Source organism: Hemitrygon akajei, chromosome 2, assembly GCF_048418815.1.
Source record: "Hemitrygon akajei chromosome 2, sHemAka1.3, whole genome shotgun sequence".
NCBI lineage: Eukaryota > Metazoa > Chordata > Chondrichthyes > Myliobatiformes > Dasyatidae > Hemitrygon > Hemitrygon akajei.
In genome coordinates, this window is record NC_133125.1 from 8,541,818 (window position 1) to 8,559,800 (window position 17,983).

The 17,983-nt window shown below is 40.4% G+C and overlaps 1 protein-coding gene across 16 annotated transcripts in view; it reads left to right on the forward strand.

Moving 5' to 3' along the window:
* mef2cb (myocyte enhancer factor 2cb) overlaps positions 1-16,232 on the forward strand; it is a 297,090-nt gene extending 280,858 nt beyond the window's left edge. For 12 of the 16 annotated variants that reach the window (XM_073066857.1, XM_073066906.1, XM_073066928.1 and 9 more), the window contains 2 exons: positions 3,508-3,643; positions 11,152-16,232. In XM_073066857.1, coding sequence (XP_072922958.1) covers positions 3,508-3,643; positions 11,152-11,473 — 458 coding nt within the window. In that variant the 3' untranslated portion in view covers positions 11,474-16,232. The remainder of the gene's footprint in view (positions 1-3,507; positions 3,644-11,151) is intronic. The other 4 variants (XM_073066923.1, XM_073066897.1, XM_073066881.1 and 1 more) reach the window with 1 other exon arrangement.
* The last annotated feature ends 1,751 nt before the right edge of the window (positions 16,233-17,983 follow it).

Genomic DNA, 17,983 nt, shown 5'->3' on the forward strand with positions numbered 1-17,983 from the left:
ATCCCTCAAAGAGACCAAAATGCCACATCTGCCTTTTCACCTTCAATCAGGGCCCCACACAGCCCTTCCAGCTGAAACAGTACTTCATCTGTGAATCTTTTGGGGTTGTCTATTGTATCTGCGGTTCCCAATTGGGCCTCCTCTACATTGGTGAGATCCAGCATAAGTTAGGGGAGGGATTTGTTGAGACCTCTCTCCATCTGCTAAAAACAGTATTTCCCGGAGGCGAGCTATTTTAATTCCTATCCCCATTCCCATTCCAACATGCCAGTCCATGGCCTCCTGTTGTGCCATGCTGAGGCCACACTCAGGGTGGAAGAGCAGCACCTCATATTCCATCTAGGCAGCCTCCATGCTGATGACATGAATACTGATATCTCTAATTTCTGCTATTTTTAAAAAATCTTATTGTCTCTGTTTTCTCTCTTTTTTATTTTCCTCTCCCCCTTCTCTCTTCTTCCATTCCTCACTCTGGCCTCTTACCTCTTCTCCTCACCTGCCTATCACCTCTCCCCAGTGCCCCTCCTCCTTCCCTTTCTTCCATGGTTTGCTCTCCTCTCCTATCAGATTCCTTCTCCTTCAAACCTTTAACTTTCCCATCACCTTACTTCTCGCTTACCCTCCTTCCCCCACATTTTTTATTCTGGTGCCTTCTTCCTTCCTTTCCAGTCCTTATGAAAGGCCTTAGCCCAAAGCACAAAATCTTTATTCATTTCCATAGATGCTGCCTGATCTGCTGAGTTCCTCCAGCATCTTGTGTGCGTTGTCAAAGTTATGAGTTTCTTTAAAGATTAGGATAAAAGATTAGCTAACATCATTGACCGAAGGACTGTAATGTGAAAAACTTAAGGGAAATTTGGATAGGTTTATGAATGGGAGGGGTATGGAGGGCTATGGTGTGGGTCCAGGTTGATGGGACAAGGCAGATTAATGGTTTTACACAGACAGGCCAAGAGACCTGTTTTTGTGTTCTAATGTTCTGTGTTCTAAGATTAGATGGGTAAAAGTAATGATGATGTTATATTTTGGATTTCAGAAAGTATTTTGTGATAGTTATAATTAATTGTTACTGCTCTGATTGAGAAAGGGTTGAAGTGATGTGTCTAAGGATTACCCCTGAGTTCTCTGCGCAAATCATTCTGATATACACAAATAGAATAAATGTGCTGTAGACGCTTTTAAAATACAATAAACACGTCAACAACACAATTATTCTGTTTGCATGGAAAGGTATGTTTTTCTCAAACAGCAATAACGAAAGTAATCGTGAAGTTGACAGAATCAGACTACAGCTAGAGGTCATGGGTTAAGGGTGAAAGGTGAAATATTTAAGGGAAACATGAGTGTGGTGAGAGTGTGGAATGAGCTGCCAGCAGAAGTGGTGGATGCAGGTTTGATTTCAACAGTTAAGAGAAGTTTGGATAGGTACATGGTGATATGGAGGACGATGGTATAGGTCCAGGTTGATGGGACTAGGCGATTAATAGTTTCACACAGACTAGGTGAGCTGAAAGGCCTGTTTCTATGCTGCAGTGTCCTATGACTCCATAAATCTATAATGGATGATAAAAATTAATGTGGAAAACTGTGAGGCAATTCATTTTGGGAAGGAGATCAAAGAATTGAATGTGTTAACTAGAAAGAAGCTGAAGCACCTGGTTATAAGAAGCATCTTCAGACTGTTTTGCCTGGAGCAGAAAATACTGTTTTTATTTTATTAAATGAAGCATGTGTTGGAATAAATAAAAGAAAGACTAACTCTTCTACTTCAGGGGTATGTGACATAAATGTCATCAGTTCAAAATTATCACTCACGCAATACGGAGAGCAGTTTCAAAAAACCTTTCTCTACACATATGATCAGAGTATGGATTATTTTACCACAGGGGTTATTGGAGCTACAGACCACAACATCTGGTGAATAAAAAATGAATGTGATTTGGAGCAGAGGAGGATACTATGATCAAGAGATGAAACAATGAAATTAGCTTTGGATTGTTACAGAGTTGGCCCAGAGATGATGAAACAAATATGTAATTTTTTGAATACATTACCAGGAAAGTTAATGAAGGGAAGGCAGTGGATTCCAGCCTTTTTTATGCCATGGATTCCTACCATTAATGGAGGGGTCTGTGGACATCACGTCAGGAAATCCTGGGCCTACATGGATGTTGACAAGGTCCCACATAGGAGGCTGATCAAGAAGGCTCAGTCACTTGAAATTCAGGAAGAGGTAGTAAATTGGATTAGATGTTGGCTTTGTGGGAGAAGCCAGAGAGTGGTAGTAAATAGTTGTCTCTTTGACTGGAAGCCTGTGACTAGTGGTGTCACACAGGGATCGGAGTTGGGTCCATTGCTGTTTGTCATCTATATCAATGATCTGGATGATAATGAGGTAAACTAAATGACACCAAGATTGTAGGCGTAGTGGCAGCTAGGAAGACTATCAAAGCTTGCTGCAGGATGGGTATTAACGAGAAGTTTGGAAAACTAAATGGATGGGAGGGGTGAAGAGGGCAATGGGAGGAGGCAGATTGATGGGAATAGACAGAATAATAGTTTGGCGTGGACTAGATGTTTCTGTGCTGTAGTGTTCTATGGCTCTATAACTTTATGACAAATGTCTGGTTGAAGTTATTTGATTCATTTTAGCAGTAGTGTACTCCCCATAAGTTATACCTTAATTTACAATGCATGATTTGTGCTGAATGCATGATGCATGGTAATACACACCCCTGTAAAATACACCTAGTGGCCACTATATTAGGTACACCAGTACACCTGCTTGTTAACGCAAATGTCTAGTCAGCTAATCATGTGACAGCAACTCAATGCATAAAAGCATGCAGTCATGGTCAAGAGGTTTAGTTGTCGTTCAGACCAAACATCAGAATGGGGAACAAATGGAATCAAAGTGACTATGACTGTGGAATGATTGTTGGTGCCAGCTGGGGTGGTTTGAGAATCTCAGAAACTGTTGATCTCCTGGGATTTTCGTGCATAACAGTCTCGAGAATTTACAGAGAATGGTGCAAGAAACAAAAAAAAAAAATCCAGTGAGTGGCCGTTCTGTGGGTAAAAATGCCTTGCTAATGAGAGAGGTCAGAGGTGAATGGTCAGACTGGCTCACGCTGACAGGACAGCAACAGTAACTCAAGTCTTTTGTTACAACAGCAGTGTGCAGAAGAGCATCTCTGAACGTGCAACACGCCAAACCTTGAAGTGGATGGGTTACAGCAGCAGAAGACCATGAGCATACAGAAATACACTCAGTGGCCATTTTATTCGGTACCTCCTATACCTAATAAAATGGCCACTGAGTGTATTCTCAAACTGAGTGTTTGGTTCCATGGGGTCTAACCACTTTATAATGAAGATGTTCAGAAAATTAGAAGTTAATTGGTTTGTCAATTATCTGAAATGATATATTATGAACTTCATCATGTTTAATTGACCTTAATGTTACTTCTTGCTCTAATTCTGGGCCCTGCCAACATCACAATGAAGAGTATTCCCTCAGTAGTGCTGACTTGTCATCTCTGACTGGGTTTAATACCGCCAATGCACTCCATCTGGGCTCGATGACTGGCTGGCAGCAACATCAGCTACAGAATATGCAGCATTCAGCTCTAAGTCAGCTGGGGTAAGTACATTTAACATAAGGTTAAGTTAATCTTTATGTATGACTTTATGCGTTTGATTGCTTCATTCTCCCAGTGTATGGGATATTTGTTGCTACACTCTATTATTCAGGAACAATAATCGTAAACCAGTTTTATGCCAAATACAACAGATTCTGCAGATCATTGCAACACGCACAAAATGCTGGAGGAGCTCAGCAGGCCAAGCAACATCTATGGAAAAGAGTAACCAGTCGACGTTTTAGGCTGAGGCCCTTCAGCAGTCCTGTTGAAGGTTTTCTCTTGATGGAGATTCTGCAGATGTTGGAAATCCAGAGAAATATACACAAAGTGCTGGAGAAACTCAGCAAGTCAGGGAGCATCTACAGAGAGGATTTAACAGTTGAAGTTTTGAGCCGAGACCCTTTCGTTAGGATGCTTCTTTCAGTCCTGTTCAAGGATCTCAACTCAAAAGTATGCCTGTGTATTCCTTTCCGTAGATGCGGCTTGACCTGCTGAGTTCCGTCAGCATGTTGTGTGTGTTGCTCTGATTTCTAGCATCTGCAGAGCCTCTTGTGTTCACAACTCCCAAATATTTCTGCATTACCATTATAAACCAATTGATCACAGTATCTCGTAACCACAAGAGATTCTGCAGATGCTGGAAATCCAGAGCAACGCATACACAATGCAGGAGGAACTCAGCAGGTCAGGTAACATCAAGGGAGAGGAAGAAAAAGCCAAGGCCCTTCATCAGGATGGAGAGGAAGGGGGAGGAATACAGAAAGGTGCCAGCATATTTATGCATCAGTAATTGCACTAAAGCTCTGCAAAAGTGTTGCTTTACAAGATCAAGTTAAAATAAGAGAACTTTTTAATACTTTTCTTTCAGATCTTAGATTGTGTTTTTAGAAAGAGGCAAATTTTGTGAGCCGCAAGCAGAATGAAATTCCCACCGAAGTGGGAGTACCATGTTACTCAAAATAATTTTTCTTAAATTCTAGCTATTTCATTGGATGAACATAAAACATAGAACAGTATAACACAGTATAAGACCTTTGACCCATAATGTTGTGTTGACGTTTTACCCTACTCCAATATCAGTCTAACCCTTGATGCATTGATCAATCTGATCCATCCCAATGAAGGGGCTTAGTCCTGTTTACTCTTTTCCATAGATGCTGCCTGGCCTGCTGAATTCCTCCAGCATTTTGTGTGTGCTAGTTTGAATGTTCAGCATCTGTAGATTTTCTCGTCTCAATCTAACACTTCCCTCCCACTTTGCCCTCCTTTTTTACACCCATGTGCCTACCTAAGACTCTTAAATGCCCCTGATCTATCTGCTTCTACCACCACTCATGGCAGCACACCCTGTGCACCCACCACTCTCTGTGTGTAGAACTTACCTCTGACATTCCCCTACACTTTCCTCCAGTCACCTTTAAAATTACACCCCATTGTATTAGCCGTTTCCATCCTGGGTAAAAAGAAGTCTCCAGCTGTCCACTCAATCTATGCCTCTTGTCATCTTGTACACCTCTATCAAGTCATGTCTCATCCTCCTTCACTCCAAAGAGAAAAGCCCTAGCTCACTCAAAGAATTAGAAGTTATGTTCACCTCATTACAGTAGAGTGTGAAGATCAAGGTCAAAAGAACTGCATGCTAGATTTGAGCCAAAGCATTTATATTAGTTTTGAGCAACTTTATTTAATATATTTCGTGTAAAGCCGTGCTTGTGGGTTATTGTAAAGTCCCATATATTGTCTGTATTTTCCGCTTCTTTGATGCCGAAAAATTGCATGCTTTTGATATTAATAAATTCTGGTTTAACTGCGAATTAAATGATTGAGTGGGGCTGAGAATAATTTTGGGTGTTGTGAATATTACCACATCTTCAAATAACTCTTCACGCTGACGTGCCCCCATACTAATGTAAATATTTATCTTCAGAGCAGCCTTGAACTTTGCAAATCCTCCAGTCATTAGAGGCTAGTGGAAAATTTAAATTTGCCCACATCGGAAAAATTATTGGTACTGACACCTTGACCTGTTTCTGCTTACCAATCAATCTGTAAACAAGCTCCTCAATCTACAGTGAGGAAAGTGGAGAAAAACTGGTTATTTTAAATTTCTGAATGAATAATATTAGTTTTTGGTATTTAAAATAAAATGCTTAAACAACACTAACTGCAACCAACCTTACTGTAGAGGTGATTTACTGATAAAATGACAGTGGTTGCTTTTTATAGGTGAGTCACCTCCATGGTTCTCAGGGTTTGTCAATAACAAGGAGAATTGCTCTTCATGTTATATGGGCAATAGTGTTATGGATCTTGTAAAGTGTTTCACGAGGTTCCCCATGTAGGCTGATTCAGAAAGTCAGAAGGCATAGGATCCAGGGAAACTTGGCAACATGGATTCAGCATTGGCTTGCTCACACAAGACAGAAGGTGATTGTAGATGGAGAGTTTTCTGCCTGGAGGACGGTGACTAGTCGATGTTCTGCAAGGATCTGTTCTTGGATGCCCTGCTCTTCGTGATTTTTATCAATGACTTGAAGAGGAGGTGGAAGAGTGGGTTAGTAAGTTTGCAGATGACACAAAGATTGGTGGAGTTGTGGATTGTGTGGAAGGTTGTCATAGGTTATAACAGGACATTGACTTGATGCAGAGCTGGGCTAGGAAATGGCAGATGGAGTTCAACCTGGAGAACTGTGAAGTGATTCTCTTTGGATGGTCAAATTGGAAGGCAGGATACAGGGTTAATGCATGATTCTTGGTAGTATGGAGGAGAAGAGGGAGCTTGTGGTTCACATGTATAGATCCTTCCAAGTTGAGCACAAGTTGGTTAGGTAATTACAAAGTCATATGGTGTGTTGGCCTTCATTAGTTGAGGAATTGAGTTTGAGAGCTGTGAGATAGTGTTCTAGAGCATTGTGTTCAATTCTGATCTCCTCATTATTGGAAGGAAGTGGCAGCTGTGGAGAGGGAGCAGTGGAGATTTACCAGGATGCTGCCTGAATTGAAGAGCATGTCTTAAGAGGAAAGGTTGAGTGAGCTTGGGCTTTTCTCTTTGGAGCAAAGGAGGATGAGAGGTGACTTGATAGAGGTGAACAGTTGATAAGGGGCACAGACTGAGAGGATAGTCAGAGCCTGTTTCCTAAGACGGAGGCGGCTAGCAGTAGAGACCATAATTCTGAGGTGAATGGAGGAAAACGTAGGGGGGGATGACAGAGGTAAGTTTTTTTACACAGACAATGGTGACTGCATAGCCACCTGCCAATGGTGGTGGTAGAGACAGGTACATTAGGGACATTTCAGAAACTCTTTGATAGGCACAGGGATGACAGAAAAATTGAGCACTATATGGGATGGAAGGGTTAGATTGATTTTGGAGTAGTTTAAAAGATTAGCACAACATTGTGGGCTGAAGATCCTGTACTGTGCTGTAGTGTTCTATATTATATAGGCAATGATGGTATTATAATGTGTAGAGTATTGTTCTCCTTATATCATCAAGAATATTTGTGATTTGACAGCAATTCAGGAAAGGTTTACCAGACTAATACCTGGAATGGTAATTGAAGTTTGAGGAAGCTGAGTTTGTGTCTACTGGAAAACAAAAGGAAAAGAGGTGCCTTGATTGGACTCTCAGTGGAGAGGAAGCAGCATCCTTGGGAGAATCAGAAAACGGATCACTAGTGAAAAATAAAGGTTATCTATTCATGACAGGAGGAGGGAGAATATATTCTCCCAGATACATGATTCTTAGAAACTCTTAGAGCATAAGGCATAGAAGCAGAATTAGGCCATTTGGCCCATCAAATTTGCTCTGCCATTCCATCACCGCTGAGTTATTATCCTTGTCAACCCCATTCTCCAGCCTGATCCCCATAACCTTTGATGCTTTTATTAATCAAGAATCTATCAACCTCTGCCTTAAATATACCCAATGTCTTAGCTTCCACAGCTACTTGGTAATGAACTCTATGGATTTACTACCCTCTGGCTGAAGAAATTTCTCCATGTCTCTGTTCTAAATGGATGCTCTTCTGTCCTGAGACTACACTCTCTAATCCTAGAGCAGTACCCCCCCCCCCCCCACCTCTCACAAGTGGAACCATTCTTTCCATATCCACTCTATCTAGGTTCTTCAATATTCAATAGGTTTCAATGAGATTCTCTCCTCCCCCCTTATTCTTCTACACTCCAGTGAGTACAGGGCCAGAGCCATCAGAGACTCTTCATACTTTAACCTTTTCATTCCCAGGTTCATTCTCGTGAACCTCCACTGGACTCGCTCCAATGCCAGCACATCCTTTCTTAGATTAGAGACCCAAAACTGCTCACAGTGCCCCAAATGCATTCTGATCAATGCCTTATAAAGCTTTAGCATAACTTCATTGAATGTCCCTCAAAGGGTTCTGAAGGCAATGTTTTTCAATATTTTTAAAAGCTGGGTTGAATAGCTATTCCAAGATAAAACTTGCTGAGACAGATCTACTTATTACGACCATCCACACACTTTCTTGTCAAGTGTGAATCTACTTCATTTTTGAAAAATATTCAAAGTTTTTGCTTTTCCAACCCATCAAGGAAGAGTTCCATGGAGAATGGGACTAAAAGGTGGAGTGAGTTTGGGAACCCAATTGGTTCATTCTGCTTGCATGCCACTGAAAACCTCTGACATGAAAATTGCACTGGGCAAGTTCAGGGTCTGGAAGATTTTACTGTTGTCAGGCAAGGATGCTCTTTTATGTTCATTGGCTAAAATTGAACCAAATTCTAGGGCAGTAGAGGTTATATATCAGAATTAGGTTTAATATCACAGACAGAATGCCATGGTGGCATAGTGGTTAGTGTGGCACTATTACAGCTTCAGATGTCAGAGTTCAGAGGGTATTCCTGGCACCTCTATAATGAGCCTCTATACAGCCTCCCCATGGAATGTGTGGGCCTTCTCTGGGTGCTCCAGTTTCATCCCACAGTCCAAAGTCATAACGGTTAGTAAGTTAATTGGTCATTGTGAATTGTCCAGTGATTAGGCTAGGATCAAGTTGGGGTTGTCAGGGGGGGTTGGTTTGCTGGGTGGTACAGCTCAAACAGCCAGAAGGGCCCTTCGAAATATAATTAGACATGTTCTGAAATTTGTTGTTTTGCAGCAGCAGTACAGTGTGAACTATATAAAAAATAGATTACAGTAGAAATATATATTTCAAAAATTAAATAAGTAGTGCAAAAGAGAGCAAAACTAGTCAGGTAGTGTTCATAGTTTCATTGTCCATTCAGAAATCTGATGATGGAGGGGTAGAGGCTGTTCCTAAAATATTGTGTGTGTCTTCAGGCTCCTGTATCTCCTCTGTGATAGTAGCAATAAGAAGAGAAGTGTCCTGGGTGATGGGGATCCCTAATGATGGATGCCGCCTTTTAAAGTTTGGTGGATGTTATCATTACTCAAAAATGAAATGGTTTGTGAATTTAAGTACCAATGAGTGCAAGTCCTTTTAGTGTCATGTAGAAATGGCTTTTCAGTGATTGGCCACCTGAGGGCAGCAGAGTACCTTGATTTGACCTATAAGTGATGGAAATTTAGTTACAAAACAAAATGACAACTGTATTGATTTATGTGGCTATCTACAAGTTTATTAAATGCCCCTAATGTATCTATTTCTACCACAACCCCTAGCAGGGCGTTCAATGCACCCACCACTCTCTGCGTAAGAAACCTACATTGTATGTCCCCCCCTATAATTTCCTCCAATCACTTTAAAGTTATGCCCTTTTGTATTACGCTGGGAAATTGTTTCTGACTGTCCGCTTGATCTATGATTCATCTTGTACATCTTTATCAAGTCACCTCTTATCCTCTTTCCCTCCACAGAGAAAAGCTTAGCCTCATCAGATATGCTCTCTAATTCAGGCAGCAACCTGGTAAACCTCCTCTTCACCCTCTCTAAAACTTCCACATTCTTCTCATAATGAGGCAACCAGAACCAGTCACAATATTCCAAGTGTGGTCTAAGCAGAGTTTTATAAAACTGCAACATTACCTCAAGGCTCTCAAACTTAATACCTAACTAATGAAGGCCAACACACCTTAACACCTTCGTATCCACCTTATTGACCTGCATGGCAACTCTGAGGGGTCTCTGGATGTGGATCCCAAAATCCCTCTATTGCACCACACTGCTAAGAACCCTGTCATTAACCTTGTTCTCTGACTTTAACCTTGTCCTTCCAAAGTATGTCACTGAGACTCTGCAGATGCTAGATATCTAGACCAACACACACAAACTGCTGGAGGAATTCAACAGGTCAGGCAAATAGTTGATCAGAACTGGAAAGGAACAGAGAAGAAGCCAGAATAAGAAGGTGGGGGGAGGGGAAGTGCTCAGACCATCACCTCCCCCCAACCTTCTTATCCAAGCTTCTTCCTGCTTCCATTCCAGTCCTGATGAAGGGTCTCAGCAGGAAACGTCAACCATTTATTCACTTCCATAGATGCTGCCTGACTTGCTGAGTTCCTCTAACATGTTTTTAGGTGTTACTAAAGTGTGTACTTCCATACTTTCCAGATTGAATGCATTTTAATTTTTTTTAATTCCAAAAGAATTCCTTTTAACTTTAGAAGCTTCTACCAACAAAAAATTAAAGATTATTAAAATTATTTTTATAAATAGCTCTACTAGTTATGTCAGTTTTAAAGCCATTTAAAACACAAATGTAAAATTCATATACAGCCATGGGCAGACTAAATGAGCGGTGTAGCAGTGTGCTAAATGTGTAGTACTAACAGAATTGCAGAAGTTCTGGATTCGTTTTTGAGTTGTTCAGAATTAAACAGTCTTCAATACTAGTAAGTCCACAAGTTAGGAAATTTCTCTGCTTTTAAATAAATGAATGTGAAATTATAAACAATATTGAAATTGATTTATTTTTAACTGTCAAGGTTTACTGGAAAAAGTAAAAGTTTTTTTTACCAGCATTTTTGTTAAATTCAAGCCTTTGACATTTGTATCAAAGTTCAAGTTAAATTTATTGACAGGGTACATATATATCACCATATATAACAGTGCTTGCGGGTAGACTCAGTAAATCCAAGAAATATAACAGAATCGATGAAAGACCGCACCCAACAGAGCAGACAAACTAGTGCAAGTACAAAAGAAATAATAATCATAAATGTATAAATATTGAGAAAATGAGTCTCTGAAAGTGAGTCCATAGGCAGTGGGAATATTCCAATGGTGGAGCAAGTGAAGTTGAGTGAAGTTATCCCCTCTGGTTTAGGAGCCTGGTGGCTGTTCCTGAACCTGCTGGTGTGAGTCCTGAGACTCCTGCACCTTGCGCCTGACGGCAGCAGTCAGAGGAGAGCCTGTCCATGGTGGTGGGGTTTCCTGATGATGGAGGCTAATTCCAGCGACAGCGCTTGCATTTGTATATCGGTGTGAGTGCCTGTGTGTGTTTGTGCGTATGCAGATGGGGACAATCACCCACCCCAGTCTGTAACTGGTTTGCTTTCCTCCTACAGAGTTTGTACTAGCACTCACTTATCTCAGAGTTCAAATCTCTCCCTGCCTACCACTCAAAGCCTCAACATCAAGTCAGAACCTGTTTCTCCTCCTAGAGACCGCACCCACACCCCCTTGGGATATCCACAGCACTCAAGGCTCGATGCAGGGCGATCTCCAGTGGATAGTCTGAGCAGTTGCAGCAGCTCCTATGATGGAAGCGACCGGGAAGATCACAGGAATGATTTCCACTCCCCCATCGGACTCACGAGACCTTCGCCAGATGAAAGGGAGAGTCCGTCTGTCAAGCGGATGCGGTTGTCTGAAGGCTGGGCAACATGATAAGAATCTTCAGTAATCTTTTTTTTCTTGCAGTGTGTGTGTGCGCTACATTACAGGGCAGGGGAGGGAGGGGGGAAGTTCTACATTATCTGTGCCGTGTGTGAAAAAAAATACGTCAGGTACTCTGTTTTGTAAAAGTACTTTTAACTTGCCTCAGTGATATAAAGTAACGTAAATTGCTGAGATAACGGCTTTAGCACTTGAGCTGTGCAAAGAAAACCGTTGTACAATGTAGATTTAACTGCTAACTCTTTTTCATTGCCGTGCTCCTTCGCAAAATGTATGTTACAATAGATAGTGTCATGTTGCGGGTTCAACGTATTTACATGTAAATAGCAGATTAAAAGGAAACATTTGCCAGTGCAGGCAGATCTTTGCTGAAAAAGAAAATGAGCTGTTGACGCAATAAAATCCAAAAAAAAATTATGTATAGGCGGTTGACAGACCCAGAAATATGGTGAGCAATCTCAACAAGACAAATTGGTCCACTGACATCTCCGCACGTGTTAACGTAAAAGGCATATCAGGAGAGTATGGCACTCAATCAATTGGATCAGTGGCATTTAACAGACGACCATACTTTGCAAAAAAGGAATATCGTTAATATATGGCAAAGTCCAAATTCTGGGTCTGTTTAACATTTTAAGTGGATTTAAAAAAAAAAGATGTACATTACATTTTGCTTATATTTTCATATGGAAGCAAGAAAAAATGTTTGCAAAGCATTTGTGGCTTTTTGTAGTTACCTAAGCCAAAATGTTTTTTTTTCTTTTTCCTGATAGCTTTGCTGATATTTTAAACAATCCTAAAATTAATGGAATTGGGTTCGTCATATGGCGGCACTTCCCTAAACCATGGAAAAACTCCACGCTTTGCTAACCAAGATTACTGTTTTCTCTTTGTAGAGTTTTGCTTCTGAATTGTGTATTTCTAATTATATAAAAATAATATTAAGAAAATCTTTTAAAATCTGTGAAATTAACATGCTTGTGTATAGCTTTCTAATATATATTAATTATGGTCATAGCAAACATTGTTTTGGTTATCTTATTAGTGGGAGGGGATGTATTTGTGCATCTGCACATATAAGTAACTAAATTCTTAGGTTTCTTCTGCAGCATCAAAGTTGGCTGTGTTCAATATAACGAGGTTTACCAGTTGGGAGGATGGATTTAGTATGAATTCTAAACTTTTGCTACTACTTAGGAGTTTAAAAATGCACAAAGGAGTGAGGCTGCCTCTCATTTTGGGTACTGGGTTGTTATTTTAGATGAATCCAGGTGTTGAGCCGAATTTTGCCACATTGCATTCAGCTGTTAACTAGTTACTGTGAAGGTTACAAGACCATAGACATAGGTGCAAACTTAGGTCATTTGGCCCATCGAGTCTACTCTGCCATTCCGTTATGGCTGATTTATTAACTCTCTCAATCCCATTCTCCTACCTTCTCCTCGTAACCTTTTGACACCCAGATAAAACAAGAACCTCAGCCTTCAATGTACCTAGTATCTTGGCCAGCACAGCCATCCATGGCAACAACCTCCACAGAGTCGCCAGCCTTTGGCTAAAGAGATTTTTCCTCATCATTATGCAGAATTGCCACAGACAACTGTGGAGGCCAAGTCAATGGTATATTTAAAGTGGAGGGTGATAGGTTCTAAATGTTATGGGGAGAAAGCAGGAGCGTGGGGTTGAGGGTCAATAAGTCAGTCACGATGAATGGTGGAAAAGATTCAATGGACTGAATGGCCTAATTCTGCCCCAATGTCTTATGGCCTCATTTCTGTTCAATTCTTGACCTAGTCTGACTATTTGCCATAAATTACTTTGGTCTATTTGGATTTGTATCTTTACTAATCAGAAAATTTCTATATCTGAAGATTAACAATGGACGTTTGTCACTAATACATTTTAAATCTCTTCATAAAATGTGTGTTTCAAAGATTCTAAAAAATATACAACTATTATTGATCATAGCCCTTGACCATAAGACATTGGAGCACAATTAGGCCATTTGGCCCATCGAGCCTGCTCCACCATTCCATCATGGCTGATTTATTTTTCCTCTCAACCCCATCGTTCTGCCTTCTCCCTGTAATCTTTGACACTCAACAAGAGCATGTTAATCTCCAACTTAAATATGTCCAATGACTTGCCTTCCATAGCCATCTGTGTTAATGAATTCCACAGATTCATCACTCTCTGGCTAAAGAAATTCCTTTTCATTTCTATCCTAATGAACATCCTCCTATTCCGCTGCTGTGCCCTCTGGTCCTAGACTCCCCCACTACAGGAAACATCCTCTCCGCATCCACTCTATCTGTGCCCTCCGGTCCTAGACTCCCCCACTACAGGAAACATCCTCTCCGCAACCACTCAGTCTATACCTATCAATATATTTGACAGGTTCTCCTCAACATAATCAGAAAATAACCAGAATTGATTAGTATACTTGTTTTCATCTTGTTCTTTAAGTGTTAAATGATAATTAGGAGGCTAACTGAAAGCTTCCATTTCAGTTAACTTCCAAGACACCATTAGCATCTTAATTGTAGTGTGTATGTGTGTGGGTGTTATTAAAAAAGAACAATTCTCACTAATGACTCAGTATATACAAGAATGTCAGGCAGCCACAAATTCCTAGCAGTATTTTAATTAAGCAACTTTTTAAAAAGTAAATGATTTAATAGTAAATCAAACTTAGAGCATAATCTCTTGCTGATGACAGATCCATATCCACAATTTTTAAGGAAGTGAATTGAAAAGCACAACGTCATTCGTAATGGGTCGCTCCTTTTCCTGTACCTCCAATCCTCTACTCGTTGTTACCCAAGTGTTATAATTTTGCTGTTTGTTGAACCACAGAACTATTTTTGAGTTAGCACATAATTATACCGTACTGTGGTTTTAAGAATTATTGGGGCAGAGCCCCTTATATATTCTCACTGATGTATGCATCCCGTTGGCTATCTGATTTAGGCAATCTTCTTTACCGCGAGGCAAAAAATAAATAAAAGTCAGTAGCACTTTCTTGGGTGGGGCACTTGAATTATTTTCTGTTTAATGAAACTCACAAACATCAAAAAGCTTGTTACTATTCTTGACGTTTGCGATACATTACTGCTACCTGTAACTTGAAAGCCAGCCGGTGGTGCAGTGGCTTCGAGGCAAATGATCCCAAGTTCAAATCCAGCCGGCTCCAACTCGGCCTTGTAAAAAAAACAGACAAAAATGCTAAAGAAATGGCAAAAATGCTGCCTGATGCGCTACCAGGCGCGGAAAGGAACAACAAGCAGTAACCTGAGCTGACATATCAGAGCCCAGCAGATGTCACGCAGTAAGAGTTTTGACAGAGTATTCTACCTCTAAAGGACAGAATTTTATGAAAAGTTGGGTGCCTCAATGTTACCGAAATATTTTAAACACACAAAAATATGCTCATGCCATCAAAATAAACAGAATTCAGGAAAGGCATTCTTCAGAAGAAATTCAGCTGTTTATAACTCAATTCAGTATATTATTCTTTTGAAAGTTTATTTTTTAAAGTCTGACGATATATTTATTTATTGTTGGCCATAAAATAGATTTCTTTCTAAGTAGAAACTTCAAGCAGAGAACGGACTTCACACCACCAATTCCATTGCATTTGTTCTGAAAGTCTAACTCTACTAGAAGTCACTTAACGAATAAAATGAAAGTGTTCTTGTAACCACTTTATTGCTTAAAAGACTATTGCCTAAAAAAAAATGAAATTTGAGTGCTTCAACTGTCATTGTTTGTATAATGTGGCATTGATCATCTGAAAGCTGGTTTCCTACCACCATAGAGTTCAGCAAAGACTGATTCAATATTTATTTAGTTTACTTAGAGTGCTTCAAGTGCAGAGTAATGATAAAGGCTTTTGTTAATATTTTAACCAAAGATGTGGAGCAATCCAGTTCGCCACATAGTTTTGCAAATACGCTTTTCTAATTCTTAGCAACACACACACACATATATGCACATGCACACAAACACACACATACACACACACACGCGCACGCACGCACACTCACACAACACACGCATATGCACACAAAGACACACATACTCTCACACACACACACACACATATGTACATGCACATTCACACACACATACACACACACACACACAAAATGCTAGAGGAACTCAGCAGGTCAGGCAGCATCTACGAAAGAGAATAAAACAGTTCCTAATTATTTTCTGTTTTCCGTTGTTTGGGTGTTAAATATACTTTCCCTATTCATACCTCAAATTCATCCATACCTCAAAACAGTTTAGAGGTCAGTTAATTAGCCAACAAAGTACGGTACTGGTGCTGAAAATGAAGGAAATTTTATGAACGATAACCCTGGATTGCTTTTAGACGGACTAATAGAATTGACCTGAAACACCCTTGGATTGCTCCAACTGGTTTGCTGTTACAGTTTTGTTTTTCTGAGGATTTGTTTCCATTATACAATAGTAATACTAAGTGATTGCTTGTAAAATGGGGGGAAATGTGGACGTTTGCAGCACAAATAAAGAGGCTCACAGCGGCATAAGCTGGACTTTGTCGCCACTTGATGACGAAAAGATGTTAATAACTAAGTTAACCTACATCTATGTATCTCAAGGGACTTAATTCAGCTGTCTGTAGTGAAAATTTTTATGGGAAAATTCAAGTTTCTCTCGCTGGAAATAAGGTATAATATGTATTTTGCAGACAAATCAGTAAAGTTACTGGCTTTCATAGTGAGATGGTGTTGTGTGATTTCTTTATCTTTCACATGCAAATGTCGTTAAACTTGAATAAAAACTTTTTTTTAGTTAACAAATAAGAATTAATGATGCATTAAGAGCTTGATGTTCAAAGGTTCATTTATTATCAAAGTACACAACTCTGAAATAATTCTTCTCCAGGTAACCAAGAAAAAAAAAGGCAGCACAATCTTCAACCCCCAAATCCCACTCCCCCCGCACAAAAAAGTGAACAAAATCGGAACAGACCCATCAACCCCCAAATCCCTCCTCCCGCACAAAGAAAAAGCAAGCAAAATGGAACAGGCCCCATCAACCCCAAATCTCTCCTCCCAGCTCAAAAAAGTTGAACAAAACTGAACAGGCACTTCAACCCTCAAATCCCTACTCCTGAACAAAAAAAACAAAATCAATCCCCAAATCACCCCTCCCCGCATAAAAATATTGAACAAAATGGAGCAGGCACATTAACCCCCAAATACCCCCTCCCTACACAAAAGTGGGACAGGCCCATTAACCCATCCACTCTCTTGACCTCAGAAGTCCAGGTCCAGTGGTTTCAAGTGGTTGTCACAAACTGGGGTCTTTTTGGGTTGCATTGGGTGATCATGATGGCTTCGATACTCTGTCTTGCCCTTCGATCTCCACAGAGCATTGCAGAATTGCCTTCCCGGCCAGTCCACCACTTATTTCATATTCATGATTCAAGGTAGTTTATTGTCAATCTGTAGTACACAAGTGTAAAAGAACGAAATGATTGTTACTCCAGATCCGATGCAGCACAATAAGCATAAAGAACACACACACACACACATATATATATATATATACACACGCATACATATATACATATATATATATACACATACATATATATACACACACACACATATATATATATACATATACATACACACACACACACACACACAGATAAAAACACAATCTACAAGTAACTGTTACATACATACACAGACTGATTGCATGAACATAAAATGGCTCTTAGTAATATGTATATTCTGGTGGTGAGGTAGGTGAATGGGTGGGGGCATTAATCAGCCTGATGGCTTGGGAAATATAATAGTTCAAGGGAAGTAATAATAATAATAATGATGAATGAATAATAAATATGATATAATGAATAAATAATAATGAATTAACAGCTTGACTGAGCTGTAGCCTGGTTCTCAGTTGCTTTTTCATATTTGATGTCCTCCATTGGTCAGGGTTGACTATGGATGTTGTGTCCCAGGTGTCTTGATACCAAGGCCGGCGCAGTACGATATGGAGAGCCACTGTTGCCCATGTGGCAGGCTCCCCATCTCCATGCATCTGATGAATCCAAAGACCGGTACAGTTTGGCACCAAGGGCGTCGCAGGAGTTGCCAGACGGCATTGAACTCAACATAGGGACTCCAGCTCTGCATTTTCACTCGAGGTTTACTCCCGAAACCTTCCCCATGAGGGGTATAGCCACAAGGCAGCAGAGGCTTGAAATCAGAGTTCCCGTTCTCCTAGATGAGCTGCCAACCACAGCTGACGAACCCCATCTGTCCCAAGCAACTGGTTTTAAGGCACCAATAACTTGCCTTTGACCCTTTTCCTGTCAGTAGAAAAGATTCTGCCGGGTTTAGTAGCTAAGCCACACGTGAAGGCCAGGAATTGGACTTGGTTGTCAGAGACTACTTGAGGCGCACGCCATTGGGAGCATTTAATAGATAGTGGGAACTTGGCCCCACTAACACCTCT